This window comes from Trachypithecus francoisi, unplaced genomic scaffold, assembly GCF_009764315.1.
Source record: "Trachypithecus francoisi isolate TF-2019V2 unplaced genomic scaffold, Tfra_2.0 Lachesis_group3, whole genome shotgun sequence".
NCBI lineage: Eukaryota > Metazoa > Chordata > Mammalia > Primates > Cercopithecidae > Trachypithecus > Trachypithecus francoisi.
In genome coordinates this window covers 2,607,963-2,628,448 of record NW_022681468.1, presented here as the reverse complement: position 1 = coordinate 2,628,448, position 20,486 = coordinate 2,607,963, and the positions used below count along the sequence as shown (strand labels likewise).

The window sequence follows — 20,486 nt, the reverse complement described above, 5'->3', positions numbered from 1 at the left end:
TGTTCATGTGTACCCAAGGTTTAGCTCCCAGTTGTGAGAACATGTGATATTTGGTTTTCTGTTTCTGTGTTAATTTGCTTAGGATGATGGCCTCCAGTTGCATCCATATTGCTTGCTGCAAAGGACATGAGTTCATTCTTTTTTATGGCTGCATAGTATTCCACGGTGTATATATACCATGTTTTCTTTATCCAGTCCACCACTGATGGATACCTATGCTCATTCCATGTCTTTGGTATTGCCCTGATGGCAGTTTTAACCTGTAGAAAATGTGTTTTTGTATTTGATTGTGTGTGTATGGTGTGTGTATGTGTGTATGCTGTATATATAGATTAGATAGAACATTGAGTTATCTTTTTCCAGATAAGAAATGGCATTATATTTGTTTGTTTTGCCTTAATCCAGGTCCAAGGCCATCTTTGGCTAAATTAAGCAATGTGACGTGCATCCCAGGGACAACTTATAAATATCCTGATTTGCCTATAAGTCGATATAAGGAAGAGGTAAAATTGTTTTGTTATACTATAATTTTGCTGTTTGAATACATGTCTGAGGCCCAATACTTCTGGTTTCTAATTTGAAAGTTACCAGTTGCCAGGTGAACACTTCTGTGGTATACAAGGCTCTGTGGTGGATAAGAGGAGGGTGTGTTCAGGGCTACCTGGAGATGATTTTGTGTAGTAACCATATCGATGGCTTTTCTTTTGATCTGTACTTTAATTTATTTAGTCTTCACCTGAGTACATCTCCTAACATTTAGTTTATCTAGTCTTTCCTTCCATGAAATATCTGTAAGTAAACACTTCATCTTTCCCAGGAGAACTTCTTGTTTAAAGAAACTCACTGCTAAATGTTTTTATGAAGCAAATGACATACCCTAGCATTTCCATTGGGTTTTCTTTACAGCGTTGGCTCTACCTGTCGATTAATGTAATCAGTCATTAACATACCATTGTATTAACAATGCCAGGCAGATGTAGCAGTAGGATGATTAAGTTCCTAATTACTTATGTGTTATTAAGCATGGTTAAAAGTAAGCGTATTGGCCGGACGCGGTGGCTCACCCCTGTAATCCCAGCACTTTGGGAGGCCGAGGTGGGTGGATCACGAGGTCAGAAGATCGAGACCACGGTGAAACCCCATCTCTACTAAAAATACAAAAAAAAATTAGGCAGGTGTGGTGGTGGGCGCCTGTAGTCCCAGCTACTCGGGAGGCTGAGGCAGGAGAAGGGTGTGAACCCGGGAGGTGGAGCTTGCAGTGAGCTGAGATCACGCCACCAAACTGCAGCCTGGGCGACAGAGCGAGACTCTGTCTCAAAAAAAAAAAAAAAAGTGAGCGTATTGAAACCTTTATTAACTAGACTTTTGGAAAAAGCAGTTATAGATAGAACTAGAAGTGTTTCAAATTTAATTTTTACTTTGCTTTAGAGCAAATCATGCAACTAAAAATTAGAAGCCAATATTCAAATTAATTTGTATTCCCTGACCATATCAATTGTTAGAAGGATAAGAGTTTAAATAAGTTTAGAGTGGAGGTGGGGGAGTTCTGGAGGAGGAATTTGAGTGGAGTTTTAAAAATGCTGCATATAATCTGTAAGTGGAAAAGTGGAAGTTATTTGTTTCCAAGTATGTCTGGAGGTGGGAGGATCACTTGAGGCCAGGAGTTCCAGACTAGCCTGGGCAACACAGCAAGACCTCATCTCTACAAAACATACCCCCCAAAATTAGCGAAATACGGTGGCATGTGCCTGTGGTCCTGGCTTGGGATGCTGAGGCGACAGGATGGCTTGAGCTTAGGAGCTCAAAGCTGCAGCGAGCCACGATTGTGCCACTTCACTCCAGCCTGGGTGACAGAGCTAGAACCTGTGTCTAAAAATAAATAAACAGATATTTAATAGATAAAAATATGTCTGAAGAATGTAAGATGACATTTTAAAACCACTTGAATGTAGTAACAGCTCTTTTTTTCATGTTCAGTAGAATTATGTGCAGATTCATTACAAAATGTTAAAATAATAGAAACTTGGTAAGAACCATAGAAATCTAATTTTACATTTTCAGTTTTACAGAAGCAATTGAGACCCAGGAAGCTGGAGTTAACCTGGCCTGGTTTTTCCACAGCTATCACTAGTTACTGGTTTTGTTTGTTTGTTTGTTTTGAGATAGAATCTTGCCCTGTCGCCAGGCTGGAGTGCAGTGGCACGATCTTGGCTCGCTGCAACCTCTGCCTCCCGGCTTCAGGCAGTTCTCCTGCTTCAGCCTCCCGAGTAGCTGGGGCTACAGGTGTGTGCTATGACACCCATCTAATTTTTGTAATTTTAGTAGAGACGAGGTTTTGCCATGTTGGCCAGAATGGTCTCAATCTTTTGACCTCGTGAACTGCCTGCCTCGGCCTCCCAAAGTGCTGAGATTGCAGGTGTGAGCAACCGTGCCCAGCCACCAATTACTGTTAAATAGGTAGTAGAGTTGCATTTAAGTGTGGCAACTGTTTGTCACCTCCTTGCTCTGTTGTGTTGTGTTTAGAATGGTTAATTAATAACTTTAGGGCTGGACACGGTGGCTCACACCTGTAATCCCAGCAATTTGGGAGGCTGAGGCAGGCGAATCACTTGAGGTCAGGAGTTTGAGACCAGCCTGGCCAACACGGTGAAATAAACCCTGTCTCTACCAGAAATACAAGAATTAGCTGGGTGTGGTGGTACATGCCTGTAGTCCCAGCTACTTGAGAGGCTGAGGCATGAGAATCGTTTGAACCCGGGAGACAGAGGTTACAGTGACCCCAGATTGCACCACTGCATTCTAGGCTGGGCAACAGAGCGAGACTTCATCTCAAAACAAAACAAAACAAAAACTTTAAGATGAAAGAAAAATAAATCCTGAAAGACTTGCTAATATAGGTGATACTTTACACTGACGTTTTGTGCTGATTTTGAAAGAATTTTTTAAACTTCTAGGTTGTGTCTTTGATAGAAAGTAATTCCGTGGTGATTATACATGGGGCCACGGGAAGCGGTAAAAGCACTCAGCTCCCCCAGTATATCTTGGACCACTACGTTCAGCGCTCCGCCTACTGCAGCATTGTGGTCACCCAGCCCCGGAAGATAGGGGCAAGCAGCATCGCCAGGTGGATCAGTAAAGAGCGTGCCTGGACCCTGGGGGGTGTGGTGGGCTACCAGGTGAGACCGGGAGGGATGGAGGGACTAAGAGAGCCAGCCATCTCTCTATTCCTTAATTTCGTTAAGTTTTTTTCTGTGTAAGTTGATAGTATGTGACCATTTTCTGCTGAAAATTAGTGGTGTCTCATGTGTGTAATCCCAGCACTTTGGGAGGCTGAAGCGGGCGGATCACATTAGGTTGGGAGTTTGAGAGCAGCCTGGCCAACGTGGTGAAACTCCGTCTCTACTAAAAATACAAAAATTAGCCGGGTGTAGTGGCGCATGCCTGTAGTCCCAGCTACTCGGGAGGCTGAGGCAGGAGAATTGCTTGAACCCAGCAGGTGGAGGTTGCAGTGTGCCAAGCTTGCGCCCCTGCACTCCAGCTTGGGCAGCAGAGTGAGACTCTGTCTCAAAAAACAAAACAAAACAAAACAAAACAAAAAAACCAGTTGCTTATAGAAAAGAACTGTGGCATAGTTTTAAAAACTAGTGAAACAGGCCGCGTGCGGTGGCTCACGCCTGTAATCCCAGCACTTTGGGAGGCCAAGGAAGGCGGATCACAAGGTCAGGAGATCGAGATCATCCTGGCTAACACAGTGAAACCCCGTCTCTACTAAAAATACAAAAATTAGCCGGGCGTGGTGGTGCGTGCCTGTAGTCCCAGCTACTCAGGAGGCTGAGGCAGGAGAACGGCGTGAACCTGGGAGGTGGGTTTGCAGTGAGCTGAGATCGCACCACTGCACTCCAGCCTGGGCGACAGAGTGAGACTTCGTCTCAAAGAAAAACAAAAAAACAAAACAAAAAAAGCAGTGAAACAGAATTTCTTGAAAATAAGGCCAGGCACGGTAGCTCACGCCTGTAATCCCAGCACTTTGGAAAGCTGAAGTGGGCGGATCACTTGAGGTCAGAAGTTCGAGACCAGCCTGGCCAACATGGTGAAACCCCATCTCTACTAAAAATATAGAAATTAGCCAGGTGTGATGGCACATGCCTGCAATTCCAGCTACTCAGGAGGTTGAGGTATGAGAATTGCTTGAACCCAGGAGGTGGAGATTGCAGTGAGCTGAGATCACGCCATTGCACTCTAACTTGGGTGACAAAGTGAGACTCTGTCTCAAAAAAAAAAAAAGAATTTCTTGAAAATAAATTGTAATTTCTTTCCAGTTGAATAGGAAAGCAGTGAGAATTCTCATGCTTATGACTTTTATAATTTTATCTTTTTAATAATATCTCTGTAATCTAGAAGATGTCTTGATACACATTTTTTTTAACCTAAAAATGTTATAGCAATGTGATTAGATGAGCCAACCCCTGCCCCTCTCTCCGCCCAAAAAGAAGAAAATTGACTTGAGAATGTCACTTTTAATTTGGAGCCTGTGTATCTTTCAAAATACCGTAATTTTTCATTCCCTTTCTTACCTCCATTATATTAATAAAATGGACATAACTTTTTTTTTCTCTTTTTTCCTTTCCTTTTCCAATTTTAGGTAGGGCTAGAGAAAATAGCAACAGAGGACACCAGGCTAATTTATATGACAACTGGAGTCCTGCTTCAGAAAGTAGTTAGTGCCAAGAGTTTGATGGAATTCACACATATCATCATTGATGAAGTAAGTAATGTCATCTACTTACAAAGCTCATATTTATCTCTCTTAAAAAAACTGTCTTAGAGTATTGTGAACCCTGTCTTTGTGCTTGTCTCAGCTTTCTGGGTTTTTTCCTTCCCCTTTACTTTCTGGACTTTTCTCAGTAAGGATGGAATTTTTTTTTTTTACTTTGTTTATATTTTAAACATGAGTTTTTTGGTGGGGAATGTTGTGTTTGAACAACTTTCCCAGGAACTTTGGAAATGGTTCTTCCTCAAACTCTTGTGTTTTAAACCTTATCAGTAATTCTGTTTGGGAAGCTTGACTTATTTCTAGAGGAATTAGACACATCAGCAAATAAATAGGATTTGTGAGAGGTTGTGAGATGAGGCTAGGGTGTTTAATAGAGTCTGAAATCAAACTATTTGGGCAACTGGCTCATGCCTGTAATCCCAATACTCTGGGAGGCCAAGGTAAATGGATCACTTGAGGTCAGGAGTTCGAGACCAGCCTGGCCAACATGGTGAAACCCCCATCTCTATTAAAAATACAAAAAAAAAAAAAAAAAAAAGATTAGCTGGGTGTGGTAGCACACTCCTATAGTCCCAGCTACTTGAGAGGCTGAGGTGGGAGAATAATTTGAACCTGGGAGGTGGAGATTGCAATGAGCTGAGTTTGCGCCACTGCCCTTCAGCCTGGGCAATAGAGCGAGACTGTCTCAAAACAACAATAGCAACCAAAAGGATAAACCCATTTGGGCAACTGTTTAGAGTAGTGTCTCCCCAGTCTGTTTTGATGCGTGGGATAACTAATGATACAACATGTACTCCAGGTAGAGCTGAGTCAGTGCGTTTGTGATCTTATGTACAGACACTTGGTTTTAAATTATTATAGGGCATTTGGTGGGAGAGTAGGAGAGGGTGAAAATGATCGACTGTTTCTTACAAAATAGGGTGATATATAATACGGTTCAGAATTTTCCTTTATGACTTATGGCAGTTTTGAATATCTTTATAGTAGATAGAGATCAAATTCAGATTTAATAGATAATATGCCAAAAGATGACATTATGAAGGTTATAATAGTTTTTCATTGGGCTTTTTGGTATAATTGAGCCCACTTTACATAAAAGGAAACTAAAGTTTAAGAAAGTTCAGTGCTTAGGCCACAAGTAATCAGTGATGTTGCTGGGTTCATCCCTGGGTAGTTGACTCTAGAGCCTGTGCTGCTAGTGCCTGCATTTATTTTCTGTGTGTCTGACATATCTCTCTGCCTACGTGGCCTTTGCACACACATGCTTGAGTGACACAGATAAATCAATCAATACTGTGTTATTGACTATGTCCTTTTCTCAAGCTCTGCCATAATAGCTGAGCAAAAGTTAGCTCCTCTCTTCAAGAGCTTGCCCTACCCGGGAGTGGTAACCCACAAAAGACCATCGCGCCATCCCGACAACTTCCTGCTCTGCCTTTGTCGAGTGCGGTGTCAGCACCTGGTAGATGCCCAGGGGTTATGTGCTTCATGAATGAATGGACTGGATTCAACTACCTTAAGTTTTAGGTTTACATATAGTATCGTTCGCATTATCTGGGGTTATTTGAATTTCAAAATAAATACAAGAACAAAAGTTGAAGATGCCCAGCCAGTTTCAAATGGAATCATGTTTTTAATTTTCCAGCTCTTAAGAATAAACTAGCTTTAGGCAAATCATCCATTCGATAAACATTTGTTTGAGTACTGCTATGGAAAAGGTGCCTCCGAAGGGGCTGAGGTTATAAAGATGAGTACTGGGGAGACACATCTGCTGATGTGTGCATGTTGATGTGTTAGAAAGGCTGGTGCAGGGGTCCTGGAGCCAGTGGGCCACGGGGCAGAGGGAGATGATGGGTGTGTGAGCGCAGGAGAGGCTGCCGCAAGCTGAGGAGAGCTCCCTTCGCTGATGACAGCCTTGATTTTTCTTCTCAAGTAGAAGAGAGGGTGTTTGTGCTGAGGAAGCGTTCTGAAGTCAAGTGACAGCATGAGATTTGTGATGCTGTTAAATACCTTGCAGCTGCTGATTTTTGTTTTTCTTTTCTCTATGCCACTTCTCAGACATCTCCTTCAGTGGGAAGATCAGAAGATAGTGGGGTCTGGAATAGACCTAGAATGACTTACACACTAAATCCTTTCACCTCTTACACTGAGGAAAGGAGAACTCCCTCTTTGAAACTTAGTAATTGTCTCTCCACTTCGGCCGAGAAATGTCACAGAATAGAATCTTACTGTCCCCTTGTACATTGACATTCCCTAAGTTCTAGAGTAACTGGCTTCTTTAGAAAAATAGGCTGCCTAGCCCTTGGGTGCTAGCTGGTGCTGGGGTGGGGCGGGGTTGGGGGACTGTGGGTCCTGGGGTGGCTCTGACTGTGAGGTCTCTGTCTGAGGAGGGCTGCAAGGTCTGTCTGAGGTGCTGCCTCCCCGACTGCTGTCCCCGAGTGTCAGCGCTACTGACCTTGGGTCCTATGCTCTGGTTTACCTGTTTGTAACTGAGCCAGCTTTTCCAGGACCAGCCCTTGCCCACCCTTGTGAACTGCAGTTATGCACATTGTGGAATGTGTCCTGTAGGGGTCACATGGCTCCCGGTCAGTGTTAGACTAGCACGTCTTCGACCCTGTGCTTGCTTGCTGAGATGACAGTGTACCTGCAGACCTGGCAGGGGTTGTGGCAAGCAGGGGCCATGGGAGGCTGGCCCAATGGTTCTCTGTGCTTGAGGTAGGTGGAGAGGCTTCTGGTTGTCACAGCAACCTTGGGCATAGTTGGCAGTAAATGAGCAGGGGCGAGGGTGCTGAACATTACTCTGCCTTCTCCCGGGGGGCCTAAGGAGAAACACAGGAGGCTGTGACTGAGTGGGTGGTCTGTGGTCTATTGGCCGATGCTCTTTGCTTCCCCTTAACCAGGAGTTATACCAGCCCCCTGAGGAACTGCATTTAGCAGAGAGAACTGGTTTAGTCCCCAGTCCCCCAGGGGTGCCTTTCTGTCAGCAGTGATGTGTGTTGCCTGATGTCATTTGGGGGGTGCCCCCTTTTTTATTTTGTAGGTACATGAACGAACAGAAGAAATGGATTTCCTGCTGTTGGTAGTCCGCAAACTCTTAAGAACAAATTCACGTTTTGTGAAGGTAAATTTGATTTCATGAGTAACAGACCTATTTAGGGGTAAGACTTGTTGTTGAGTTTTGTTTCTTTCTATAGTCCCTTGGTGTCTATAGAGGATTCTCGGACCCCCGACAGATACTGAAATCTGAGGACCCTCAAGTGCCTTCCATGAAACGGCACAGTAAAGTATTTGCATGTCGCACGTCTCCCCATACGCCCCAAGTCACCCCTAGGTTATCTCCAGTACTCACTATCATGTGAATAGTTGCTATACTCTATTGTTTAAACTCATATTTTTGTTTTTTACGGAATATTTTTTATTTTTAGTTGGTTGAATCTGCAAATGCAGAATCTGGATACAGAGGGCTGACTGTATTTTTTTTTTTTTTGGACGGAGTCTCGCTGCGTCTCCCAGGCTGGAGTGCAGAGGCGCGATCTTGGCTCACCGCAAGCTCTGCCTCCCAGGTTCATGCCATTCTCCTGCCTCAGCCTCCCGAGTAGCTGGGACTACAGACACCCGCCACCACGCCCGGCTAATTTTTTGTATTTTTAGTAGAGATGGGGTTTCACCGTGTTAGCCAGGATGGTCTCGATCTCCTGACCTCGTGATCCGCCCGCCTCGGCCTCCTAAAGTGCTTGGATTACAGATGTGAGCCACCGTGCCCAGCCTAGGGCTGTTGGTTTGTTTGTTTGTTAGTTTGTTTATTTATTTATTTAGAGATGGAGTCTCACTCTGTTGCCCAGGTTGGAGTACAGTGGTACGATCTCAGCTCACTGCAACCTCTGCCTCCCAGGTTCAAGCAATTCTCATGCCTCAACCTCCTGAGTAGCTGGGACTACAGGCACCTGCCACCAGGCCAGGCTAATTTTTTTTGGTATTTTTTGGTATGGATGGGGTTTTGCACCAGGCTGGTCTCGAACTACTGACCTCAAGTGATTTGCCTGCTTTGGTCTTCCAAAGTGCTGTGATTACAGGTGTGAGCCACTGCACATGGCCGGGCTGACTGTATTTTAATAGAAACATTTGAAATTGATGACTCTTAAAATTCATGATCATGTGTAGTACACCAGATCTTGCCAGGAAGCGGACTAAAGGGAATTCTTTTATGATCAGAGTATGGATACTTTTTGGTTATTACGTTGCCTTAAATTCTCATATTTTCTTCAGGCTGCAGAAAATGGTTTAATAGTAGTTGACTATAATGACATGCTGGGTTTTGAGCTTTGCTTTTGGTTGAATAAGTACCTTAATTTAAAGTTATGTGAATGAAGCTGGGTGGTACAGTGGCTCACGCCTGTAATCCCAGCAGTTTGCGAGGGCAAAGATGGGCAGATTGTTTGAGCCCAAGGAGTTCAAGACTAGCCTGGGCAAGATGGCTAAACCCCATCTCTACAAAAAATGCAAAAATTAGCTGGTCATAGTGGTGTGTGTCTGTGGTCCCAGCTACTCGGGAGGCTGATGGAGAATTGCTTGAGCCTGGGAGGTCCAGGCTGCAGTGAGCTGTGATTGTGCCACACTACTCCAGCCTGGGTATGATGAGATGAGACCCTGTCTCAAAAACTAGCCAGGCATGGTGGTGGGTGCCTATAATCCCAGCTACTCGGGAGGCTTAGGCAGGAGAATTGCTTGAAGCCGGGAGGCGGAGGTTGCAGTGAGCTGAGATTGTGCCACTGCACTGCAGCCTGGGCAACAGAGAGAGATTCTATTTCAAAAACAAAAACAAAAACAAAACAAAAAGTAAGTGAATTAATCTGCAATCCTTGGGTTCGAAATAGCACCAAAGTGCATTGAAGTTTGAGAACAGAATATGTACTACTATTTGAGAGACGTAAGTTAAGTGAAGGTTGATGGGAATGATAAATATCATTTACTTCTTATTTGAACAAAAAGGAAGAAGGTGTGGACTAGGCCAAAATGGCAAAGGGTTTAGAATAATTGTGCAATCTAAACAAGTCTACTCATAGGTCAACCTTAACCCAGCTGTGCTAAGCAGAGGTCTGTGGGAAACAGCTTGATAAAAGGCCACATGGTTGGGATATTCAGTTATTCTATGATGGAGCTGCTAAGGGATTTGCTGTTATTGGAAAACAGTTGCTTTCTAAACCATAAAGCATTTTGTCTTCAAGTGTTTATTTGTTGAGGAAAACATTTCTCTTTCTCTTTCCCATGTCCCCAAGTGGGGAAGCTTCTGCCTTAGAATGTTCATCTTTTCACTTGGTGGGTGCTGAATGAATGGAAGCTGACACTTGCAATCAGTTGTCTCATTGCTTGAGGTGATTATGAAGTGAATGAGAGAGTTTGGCTATTTCAGTCCTTTTTGGAATCTTAACCAAGCTATCATTGAAGATTATTCACATTGAGGCCTTTCTTGAATGTAATTTAAGACATTTCTTTTTTACTCAAGTCAGAATAATGAGTTGGTTACACATTTTTTCAGTGGTAAAGAGAGTTAAAGTGTTATTGGGTTAAAAAAAACCCTACACTGATGGACATGGTGGTAAGGAATTTGGTACTTATAAGTTGTAAGAAATGGTTTGTCAGTTTCACTATGTTCATGAATTATTAGCAAATATATGAAGCAGCATATTTTCTTGATATAGAAACTTATATGGTACATGTAGTTGGGCCAAGAAATTAGACACTATATTCTAGATGGTTTCGTAAGAGGTTTTTAAAAAACTCTAAAAAAATCTTTATTAGCTTTTAAAGAGAGTGCCGCTGTCAAGGGGACCTGGGTGTGGGGCATGGGCACATGGGCTTTAAGGCCTCCCCTTTCCTCTCCCGCCAATCTTTAGGTCCCTGTGGTTCCCCTGACCTGGCTTCCTCTCAGTGCCTCCCCTATACCATCCTCCAGCCACTGACCTTGCTGTCACCTCTAGCTGACTGGACTGAGCTCAGGCCCACTCCAGACAGGCAGTTGTCTTGGGTGTCTGCTGACTTGTCTGTTTGGAGAAGAGGCAGAGGGCTGCAGGGTAGGGTGGGTGAGGGAGGCTGGTGGCCAGGCTGAGTCCTCCTTGCTCCTAGCATTCCAGGCTTGGCCTCTTGTTTGCAGGCTGCACTCGGTGTCGTGTAGTTCACTAGCCTCATCGTTCCTTAAAACCCAGTTTAGAGATCATTTATGGTGACTGGGGTGTGTCCCTTAAGAGCCACTCTTCCACTCCAAGTGGCTTCTCAGAGCATTCTTTTTAACTTCAGACATCTCTTCTCAAAATGAGTTTTAGTCTGTACAGTTTTTACCATTTGTATCTCATTCTAAAGGGGAAAATACAGATGTTTTCTTTACTCAATAACTGCAACAACAATGCTTACATGAAATGTTTACTTTTTGGCTGGATGCGGTGGCTTACGCCTGTAATCCCAGCACTTTGGGAGGCCAAGGTGGGCAGATCGCTTGAGCTCACAAGTTTGAGACCAGGCTTTGGGCAACATGGCGAAACCTCGCCTCTACGAAGTCCTAGCTACCTGGGCGGCTGAGGTGAAGGATCACTGAAGCCCAGGAGGCTGAGGTTGCAGTGAGCTGACATCACGCCACTGCACTCCAGCCTGGGCGATAGAGCCAGAACTTGTCTCAAAAAATTTTAAAAAGTTTACTTTTTGGCTAGGATTTCCATTTAGATAACTCTACTTGCGATGTACAGTAGGTGGTGAGCAGCCCGCCGGACTGCTGTGCCCACTCCCCACATAGCATTGTGGAGACTGTAGAGCTGGGAGATCCTCCGTAATCAGCTGCCTTCTCCAGGCACATCTCGTGCTGTATGCACGGCCCCTGTCATTCATGGCTGAGTTTATTAAGGTTATCATTTCATATTTGCTTTTTGACAAAACTGAAAGCTGCAGTCAGTCATCTTGCCCCAGTCTGGGGTTGTTCCTCTGCTACTGCACCCCTGTTGTCCTGGGACTTCTCCAGTTTCTTGAGTTAGAGCTAGAGTTTTCTAGATCCCCTGTCTTCTTTGCTGGCTTACTCTGTCATTTCTCTGGAACACATCATAGAGTAACGTTATTCTTTTTAATTTATTTTTTATTTTTGTTTTTAGAAACAGGATCTTGCTCTGTTGCCCAGGCTAGAGTGCAGTGGTGTGATCATAGATTACCGCAGCCCCGACCTCCTTGGCTCCCAGCGGTCCTCCCACCTCAGCCTCTTGAGTAGCTGGGACTACAAGAGGGCACCATCATGCCCAGCTATTTTAAATTTTTAAATTTTTTTGTAGTGATGGAGTCTTACTATGTTGCCCAGGCTGGTTTTAACTCTTGGCCCAAGAGTATAGGCATGAGCCATGGCACCTGGCCTTACTCTTTTTTAAAAATTTATTTTAAATTTATTATTACTATTTTTTTTTTGTAGAGACAGTGGTCTCATGTTGTTGCTCAGGCTGGTCTTGTACTCCTGGGCTCAAGTGTCCTTCCGCCTCAGCCTCCAAAGTGCTGGGATTATAGGTGTGAGCCACAGTGTCTTTATTTGCCTGGGCCATATTCTTTTTTAAAATTAGTCTCCTGATGTGAAGTTTTCTTTCAGATAAATGATTTTAATTTACCCTTATTGGAGATAAAATTTATCACTTGATAAGGTACTTGAAGAGAAATGATAAAAGTTGGTATCTCTGAACATTGTTTAAACTACAATAATTACACTAGCGATTAAATCAAGGTGGTCTGTTTAAAGTCTCAAAAGTTGTTAGGTAAGGAATGAAGCGGAAGAAAAGCCTGTAATTTTAGAAGTATTTAATTTGGTTATGATTCTCACTGTTTTATGTTAATGTTTTCTCTTACTCTGTAGGTAGTCCTGATGTCGGCTACCATCAACTGTAAAGAGTTTGCAGACTACTTTGCCGTACCCGTTCAAAACAAGATGAATCCTGCATATATTTTTGAAGTGGAAGGCAAGCCCCATTCAGTTGAAGAGTATTATCTTGATGATTTGGGGCACATTCATCATAGCAAGGTATGTTGGAATGCATTGTTTCTTTTATAGTGAGTGTACTTTTTTTTTTGTGGTATTTTTGGTAGAGACGGGGTTTTACCGTGTTAGCCAGGATGGTCTTGATCTCCTGACCTCGTGATCCGCCCGCCTCTGCCTCCCAATAGTGAGCATACTTTTGTATTTGATCAAACCTGCATTCATCACTAATGATTATAAGGCCCTGTGAAAACATGATTATTTTAAAATTGACGCATACTACGTGTACATATTTATGGGGTATAGTGTGGTATTTTGATACATAGGTATAATGTGTCATGATCAAATCAAGGTATTTAGCAGATCCATCATCTCCAACATTTATCATTGTTAATTATCATTAACATTTATCTTTGTGGTGGGAACGTTTAAAATCCTCTCTTCCAGCTATTTGAAAATAAATGATAAGTTGTTGTCAACTGTAGTCACCCCACGGTGCTCTAGAACACGAAAACTGGGTGTAGTGGTGGGCGTCTGTAGTTCCAGTCATAGTGGGACCCTCATCTCTTTTTATTTTATTTATTTTTTATTTTATTTATTTTTTATTTTATTTATTTTTTGAGACGGAGTCTCGCTCTGTCGCCCAGGCTGGAGTGCAGTGGCCAGATCTCAGCTCACTACAAGCTCCACCTCCCAGGTTCACGCCATTCTCCTGCCTCAGCCTCCCGAGTAGCTGGGACTACAGGCGCCCGCCACCTCAACTGGCTAGTTTTTTGTATTTTTTAGTAGAGACGGGGTTTCACCGTGTTAGCCAGGATGGTCTCGATCTCCTGACCTCGTGACCCGCCCGTCTCGGCCTCCCAAAGTGCTGGGATTACAGGCTTGAGCCACCGTGCCCGGCCTATCTCTTTTAAAAAGGACACTAGAAGTTGTTTCTTATCTAGCTATAATTTTGTTTCCATAACCAACCTCTTCCTATTTCCTCCCCTTTCCAGTCTCTAGTAACTTCTTTTCTACTCTCTACTTCTGTAGCATCCACATTTGAATGAGAATGTATGGTATTTATCTTTCTGTGCCTGAATTATTTCACTATCTTCACTCAGCCACGTTGCCCAGAATGATAGGATTTCATTCTTTTTTCATGGCTTTATTTAATTGTGTATATATACTAAATTTTCTTTATCCATTCATTTCTTGATGTACACCTAGGTTGAGTCCATATCTTGGCTATTGTGAATAATGCTGCAGTAAACGTGAGAGTGGAGCTGTCTCTTCAGCGTATTGTTTTTCTTTCCTTTGGATGTATACCCAGTAGCTGGATGGCCGGGCCATATGGTCGTTCTGTTTTTAGTTTTTTTGAGGATCCTCCATACTGTTTTCCATAAAGGCTATACGAATTTACATTCCTACCCACAGTATACAAGAGTTCCCCTTTCTTTGCATTTTTGTCAGCATTTGTCGTATTTTGTCTTTTATTTTTACTTATTTATTTTAGAGATAGGGTTTTGCTCTGTCACCCCGGCTGGAGTACAGTGGTACTATCATAGCTCACTGAAACCTTGAAGTCCTGAGCTCAAGCAGTCCTCCTGCCTCAGCCTCCCAAAGTGCTGGGATTACATGTGTGAACCACTGCACCCGGCCTTTGTCTTTTGATAATAGCTATTCTGGCACATGTGAGATAATATCTCAGTATGGTTTGGATTTGCATTTCCATGACAATTAGTGATACTGAGCATTTTCTCATGTATTAGCCAGTAGTATGTCTTCTGTTTAGAAATGTCTTTTCAGATCAGTTATTTGCCTGTTAAAAATTAGATTGTTTGGGCTGGGTGCAGTGGCTCACACCTGTAATCCCAGCACTTTGGGAGGCCGAGGTGGGTGGATCACGCGGTCAGGAGATCGAGACCATCCTGGCTAATACGGTGAAACCCCGTCTCTACTAAAAAACACAAAAAAATTAGCTGGGTGTGGTGGCGGGCGCCTATGGTCCCAGCTACTTGGGAGGCTGAGGCAGGAGAATGGTGTGAACCCGGGAGGCAGAGCTTGCAGTGAGTCAAGATTGTGCCACTGCACTCCAGCTTGGGTGACAGAGCGAGACTTCATCTCAAGAAAAAAAAAAAAAAAAAAAAAATTGGATTGTTTTTGCTGTTGAGCTCCTTGTATATTCTGGGTATTAATCCCTTGTATATTCTGGGTATTAATCCCTTGTCAAATGAATAGTTTGCAAATGTTTCCCCCCATTTTGCAGATTGTCTCTTCACTCAGTTGATTGCTTCTTTTTTTGTTTGTTTGTTTTGTTCTTGCTGTGCAGAAGCTTGTTAGTTTGATATAATCTCATTTGTCTACTTTTGCTGTCTGTGCTTTTGAGGTCTTAGCCATAAAATCTTTGTATAGATAGATGTCCTGAAACATTTTCCCTATGTTTTCTTCTAGTAGCTTCATAGTTTCAGTCTAGTCTTTAGTTTAAGTCTTAAATCCATTTTGAGTTGGTTTTTGTGTATGTTGAGAGATAGGGGTTTAGTTTTATTTTTCTGCATCTGGATATCCAGTGTTCCCAGCACCATTTATTGAAGAGACTGTTCTTTCCCCAGTGAATGTTCTTGCTGCCTTTCTTAAAAATCAGTTGGCTGTAAATATGTGATTTTGTTTCTGGGCTCTTTATTCTGCTCCATTGATCATCTGTGTGTCTGTTTTTATGCCAATATCATGCTGTTTTGGTTACATTGTGGTGTATTTTGAAGTCAGGTAATGTGATGCCTCCTGCTTTTTCTCTTTGCTCAGGATTGCTTTGGCTTGTGAGATCTTTTGTGGTTCCATATGAATTTTAGGATTTTTTTTTTTTATTTCTGTGAAGAATGTCATTGGTATTTTGATTGGAATTGTATGAATCTTACATCGCTTTGGGTGGTATAGTCATTTTAATAGTATAAATTCTTCCAATTCATGGCTAGGCACAGTGGCTCACACCTGTAATCTCAGCACTTTGGGATGCCAAAGTGGGCTGATCACTTGAGCCCAGGAGTTTGAGACCAGCCTGGGCATCATAGTGAGATGCTGTCTCTACAAAAATTAAAAATATTATAATAGCTAGGCACGGTGGCATATTCCTGCAGTCTCAACTACTTGGAAGGCTAAGGCAGAAGGATCCCTTGAGCCTGGGAGTTCAAGGTTGCAGTGAGGCATGATTGTGCCACTGCGTTCCAGCCTGAGCAACAGAACAAGACCTTAATTAGTGAATCAGTCAGTCATCTATTCTTCTGATTCACATGGGATGTCTTTTCAGTTTGTTTGTGTCATCTTCAATTGCTTTAATCAATATTTTGTAGTTTTCATTGTAGAGATTCTTTACCTTGTTCGTTAAATTTATTCCTAGGTATTATTTTTCACAGCTATTGTAAATAGGATTACTTTCTTGATTTATTTTTCAGATAGTTTGTTGTTGGTGTGTAGAAATGCTAGTGATTCTAGGCCGGGCGCGGTGACCCACGCCTGTAAACCCAGCACTTTGGGAGGCCGAGGCAGGCAGATCACGAGGTCAGGAGATCGAGACCATCCTGGCAAACACTGTGAAACCCTGTAAATTAGCTGGGCATGGTGGCGGGCGCCTATAGTCCCAGCTACTCAGAGGCTGACGCAGGAGAATGGTGTGAACCCGGGGGACGGAGCTTGCAGTGAGCGGAGATGGCGCCACTGCACTTCAGCCTGGGTGACAGAGCAAGGCTCCATCTCAAAAAAAAAAAAAGAAATGCTACTGATTTTTTTTTTTTTTTTTGAGACGGAGTCTCGCTCTGTTATCCAGGCTGGAGTGCAATGGCTGGATCTCAGCTCACTGCAAGCTCCGCCTCCCAGGTTCACGCCATTCTCCTGCGTCAGCCTCCTGAGTAGCTGGGACTACAGGTGCCCACCACCTTGCCCGACTAGTTTTTTTGTATTTTTTAGTAGAGACGGGTTTCATTATATTCGCCAGGATGGTCTCGATCTCCTGACCTCGTGACCCGCCCGTCTCGGCCTCCCAAAGTGCTGGGAATACAGGCTTGAGCCACCGCGCCCGGCCGCTACTGATTCTTAATGTTGATCTTGCAGCTTAACTGAATTGATCAGTTCTAAGAGTTTTTGGGTGGTGTCTTCAGGTTTCTCTCTCTCACTCTTTTTTTTTTTTGTCTCGTCGAGACAGGGTCTTACTCTTTTGCCCAAGCTGGAGTGCAGTGGCATGATCTCAGCTCACTGCAACATCTGTCTCCCAGGCTCAAGCAGTCCTCCCAATTCAGCTCCTTGAGTAGCTGGGAGTACAGATGTGTCACCGTTCCTGGCTAATTTTTGTATGTTTTGTAGAGACAGGATCTCACTCCGTTGCCCCAGCTGGTTTCGAACTCCTGGGCTCATGTGATCTGCCTGCCTTGGCTTCCCGAAGTGCTGGGATTACAGGCATGAGCCACTGCAGCTGGCCAGGTTGTTCTGTGTATAGGAAGACTGTATTGTATGCAGAGAGATGACTTGACCTCCTCCATTCCGATTTACATGCTCTTTATTTGTTTCTATTGTCTGATTTCTCTGGCTAGGACCTCCAGTACTGTGTTGGAAAGAGTGGTGAGAGTGGACAGTCTTGTCTTGTTCCAGGTCTTAGTATGACGTTAGCTGTGGGTTTGTCATGTGTGGCCTTTATTGTGTTGACATATGTTCCTTCTATACCTAATTTGTCTAGAGTTTCATCATGAAAGAATGTTGACTGTATTAGTCCATTTTCATACTGCTAATAAAGACATACCTGGGTAATTTATAAAGAAAAAGGGGTTTAATGGACTCACAGTTCCACATGGTTGGGGAGGCCTCACAATCATGGTGGAAGGCAAAGGAGGAGCAAAGGTATGTCCTACATGGTAGTAGGCAAGAGAGCCTGTGCAGGGGTACTGCCCTTTATTTTCTGGGAACTGGATTTATTTTCATAAATTGTGAACATAATAAATACATTGCATATCCCTGGCAAAATTATTGGTCCTGGTTTTATACCTACTGAGATTGAAAAATAAAATGTCAGGTTATGATCAGCTATAAAATTATAGATTCATTTGGGATGGGAAGTAATTTCATTATAAATACAATTTTATTTTTATTAAATTTACATTTTCTAATATAAATTTTATTTATCTAAACCTGAAGGAGGATTGTATTGTAATGGTGAATCCTTGATAATATATTCTTTTTTTTTGAGACAGAGTCTCACGCTGTCACCCAGGCTGGAGTGCTGGAGTGCGGTGGCGCGATATCCACTCACTGCAAGCTCCGCCTCCCGGGTTCACGCCATTCTCCTGCCTCAGCCTCCTGAGTAGCTGGGACTACAGGCGCCCGCCACCACGCCCAGCTAGTTTTTTGTATTTTTTTAGTAGAGACGGGATTTCACCGTGTTAGCCAGGATGGTCTCGATCTCCTGACCTCGTGATCCACCTGTCTCGGCCTCCCAAAGTGCTGGGATTACAGGCTTGAGCCACCACGCCCGGCCTGATAATATATTCTTAAGAAAGGTTGCATGTGATTTAAAACTATTTTCATATGGGTAATACATTTAGAGGGCTCAAAAGTCAGGTGTATTTCAACATATTCCCTTCCTACTGTTTTCCTCTATCTGTCCAGCAATACTCCCATGAAGAGGAAACCATTGTTACCAATTTCTTAAGAATCCTTTTATAATTTTTTATGCCTGTACGAGCAAATATGAATGTGTTTCTCTTTTCTCCTGAAACGGCAGCATTCTATGCTCATGTTACTTTTTTCACTTAAATTTTCAAATATTTTCTTTTTTTTTTGAAACAGAATCTCACTCTGTCATCCAGGCTGGAGTGCAGTGGCACGATCTTGGCTCACTGCAAGCTCTACCTCCTGGGTTCACACCATTCTTCTGCCTCAGCCTCCTGATTAGCTGGGAGTACAGGCACCAGCCACCACGCCCGGCTAATTTTTTTTTGTATTTTTAGTAGAGATGGGGTTTCACCATGTTAGCCAGGATGGTCTTGATCTCCTAACCTCATGATCCACCCACCTTGGCCTCCCAAAGTGCTGGGATTACAGGCGTGAGCCACCATGCCCGGCCTCAAATATGTTCATATCACTATATTGTTTTTTCTTCCTTAAGAGCCATATGACATTCATTCATGTGTATTATATATACACCATTCTTTATTAACTAATATCTGATGTTTTTGGTCTCACTACAAATAGTGCTCCAGTGAGTAACTTTGCACACATATCATTTCACACATATGAAAGTGTATCTTGTAGGCCAGGGCTTCTCAGCCTCTGCACTATTGACATTTTGGGCCAGATAATTCTTTGTGGTGGGGAAAGTCCTCTCCATTGTATGATGTTTTGTAACTTCCCTGCCTCCACCCACTGGATGCAAATAACATCCTTCTCCGCCTTACACTTCAGACAACCAAAAATGTTTCTAGACATTGCCACGTGTCCCCTGGGGAGTCAAATGCCTCTCTGTCGAGACCCCCGTGTATACTTTTCTAGAATATTAATTTTTGAAAGTGGAATTGCCAGGTCAAAGGTTATATACATTTGAAATTTTGATGGACACTGTCAAATGCTTTGTATAGGAGTTTAACTTTTGTTAACGTCTGTGATGTTAAACACTAGTCTTTACTACAATGAGATGGCTGAGTAGGCTTCATTTACCATAAGAAGACATATTTTGTCAGATCTAATTATGTCAAAGACAGGCCAGTGATGGCCAGTAAATGTAGCACTTTATTTTTCCAACTTTTTAAATGACGGTATTTCAAAAAAACAGAAGAGTTGAAAGAGTTTTATAGTGAACACCTGTATGCCCATTACCTAGATTCTGTAGTTAAAATTTACTTAGTGACTCCTTAAAAAACCTACTAACTAAACTTCACTTTATTTGGTTTGACTGGTTTTTCCATAATGTCCTTCATTCCGTGATCCCACCCAGGATGCCACGTTAGATTTGGTCGCCATGTTTCCTTAGGCTCCTCTTGGCTGTGGTAGTTTCTCAGACTTTCCTCATTTTTTATGACTTTGACGATTTTGAAGAGTGCTGGTCAGGTATTCTGTAGGACACCCTTATACTGGAATTCGACTGATGTTTTTCTCATGGTTAGACTGAGGTTATTGGTTTTAGGGAGGAAGACCACAGGCCGAGGTGCCATTTTTGTCACATATCAAGGGTATACACTATCAACATGACCTTTACTGGTTGTCTTAAGTCTGTTTAACATTTTTTTAATTAAAAAATTTAAATTGTCAGATAATAATTCGTGGGGTACATAGTGATGTGATACATACAATGCATGGTGATGAGCTCTGTAACTAGCATGTCTGTTGTATCAAACATTTTGTGTGTGTGTGTGTGTGTGTGTGTGTGTGTGTGTTGGGAACATTCAGTAGCCTCCTATAGCTATTTGAAACTACGTATTATTGTTATCTGTAGAACACTGGAGCTTCCTCCTCCTATCTAGCTCCTTTTGTATCCTTTAACAAATGTCCCTATTGCCTCCTTTCCCCTGCCCTTCCCGGCCTCTAGTATCTTCTGCTCTACTCTTTACTTCTATTAAATAAACTGTTTTTTAGCTTCCACATGAGAACATGCGGTGTTTAACTTTCTGTTCCTGGCTTATTTCACTTAACATAATGTCCTCCAGTTTTATCCATGTTGCTGCAAATGACAGGATTTCACAGTTTTTGTGGCTGGATAATACT

General features: G+C 42.9%; 1 protein-coding gene across 1 annotated transcript in view; it reads left to right on the top strand.

The window, feature by feature from the left end:
* The window catches only part of TDRD9 (tudor domain containing 9), a 141,882-nt gene that overhangs the window by 39,744 nt on the left and 81,652 nt on the right, over positions 1 to 20,486 (top strand). The window contains 5 exon segments of the mRNA XM_033191111.1: positions 406 to 503; positions 2,955 to 3,176; positions 4,643 to 4,765; positions 7,815 to 7,895; positions 12,648 to 12,812. Coding sequence (XP_033047002.1) covers positions 406 to 503; positions 2,955 to 3,176; positions 4,643 to 4,765; positions 7,815 to 7,895; positions 12,648 to 12,812 — 689 coding nt within the window.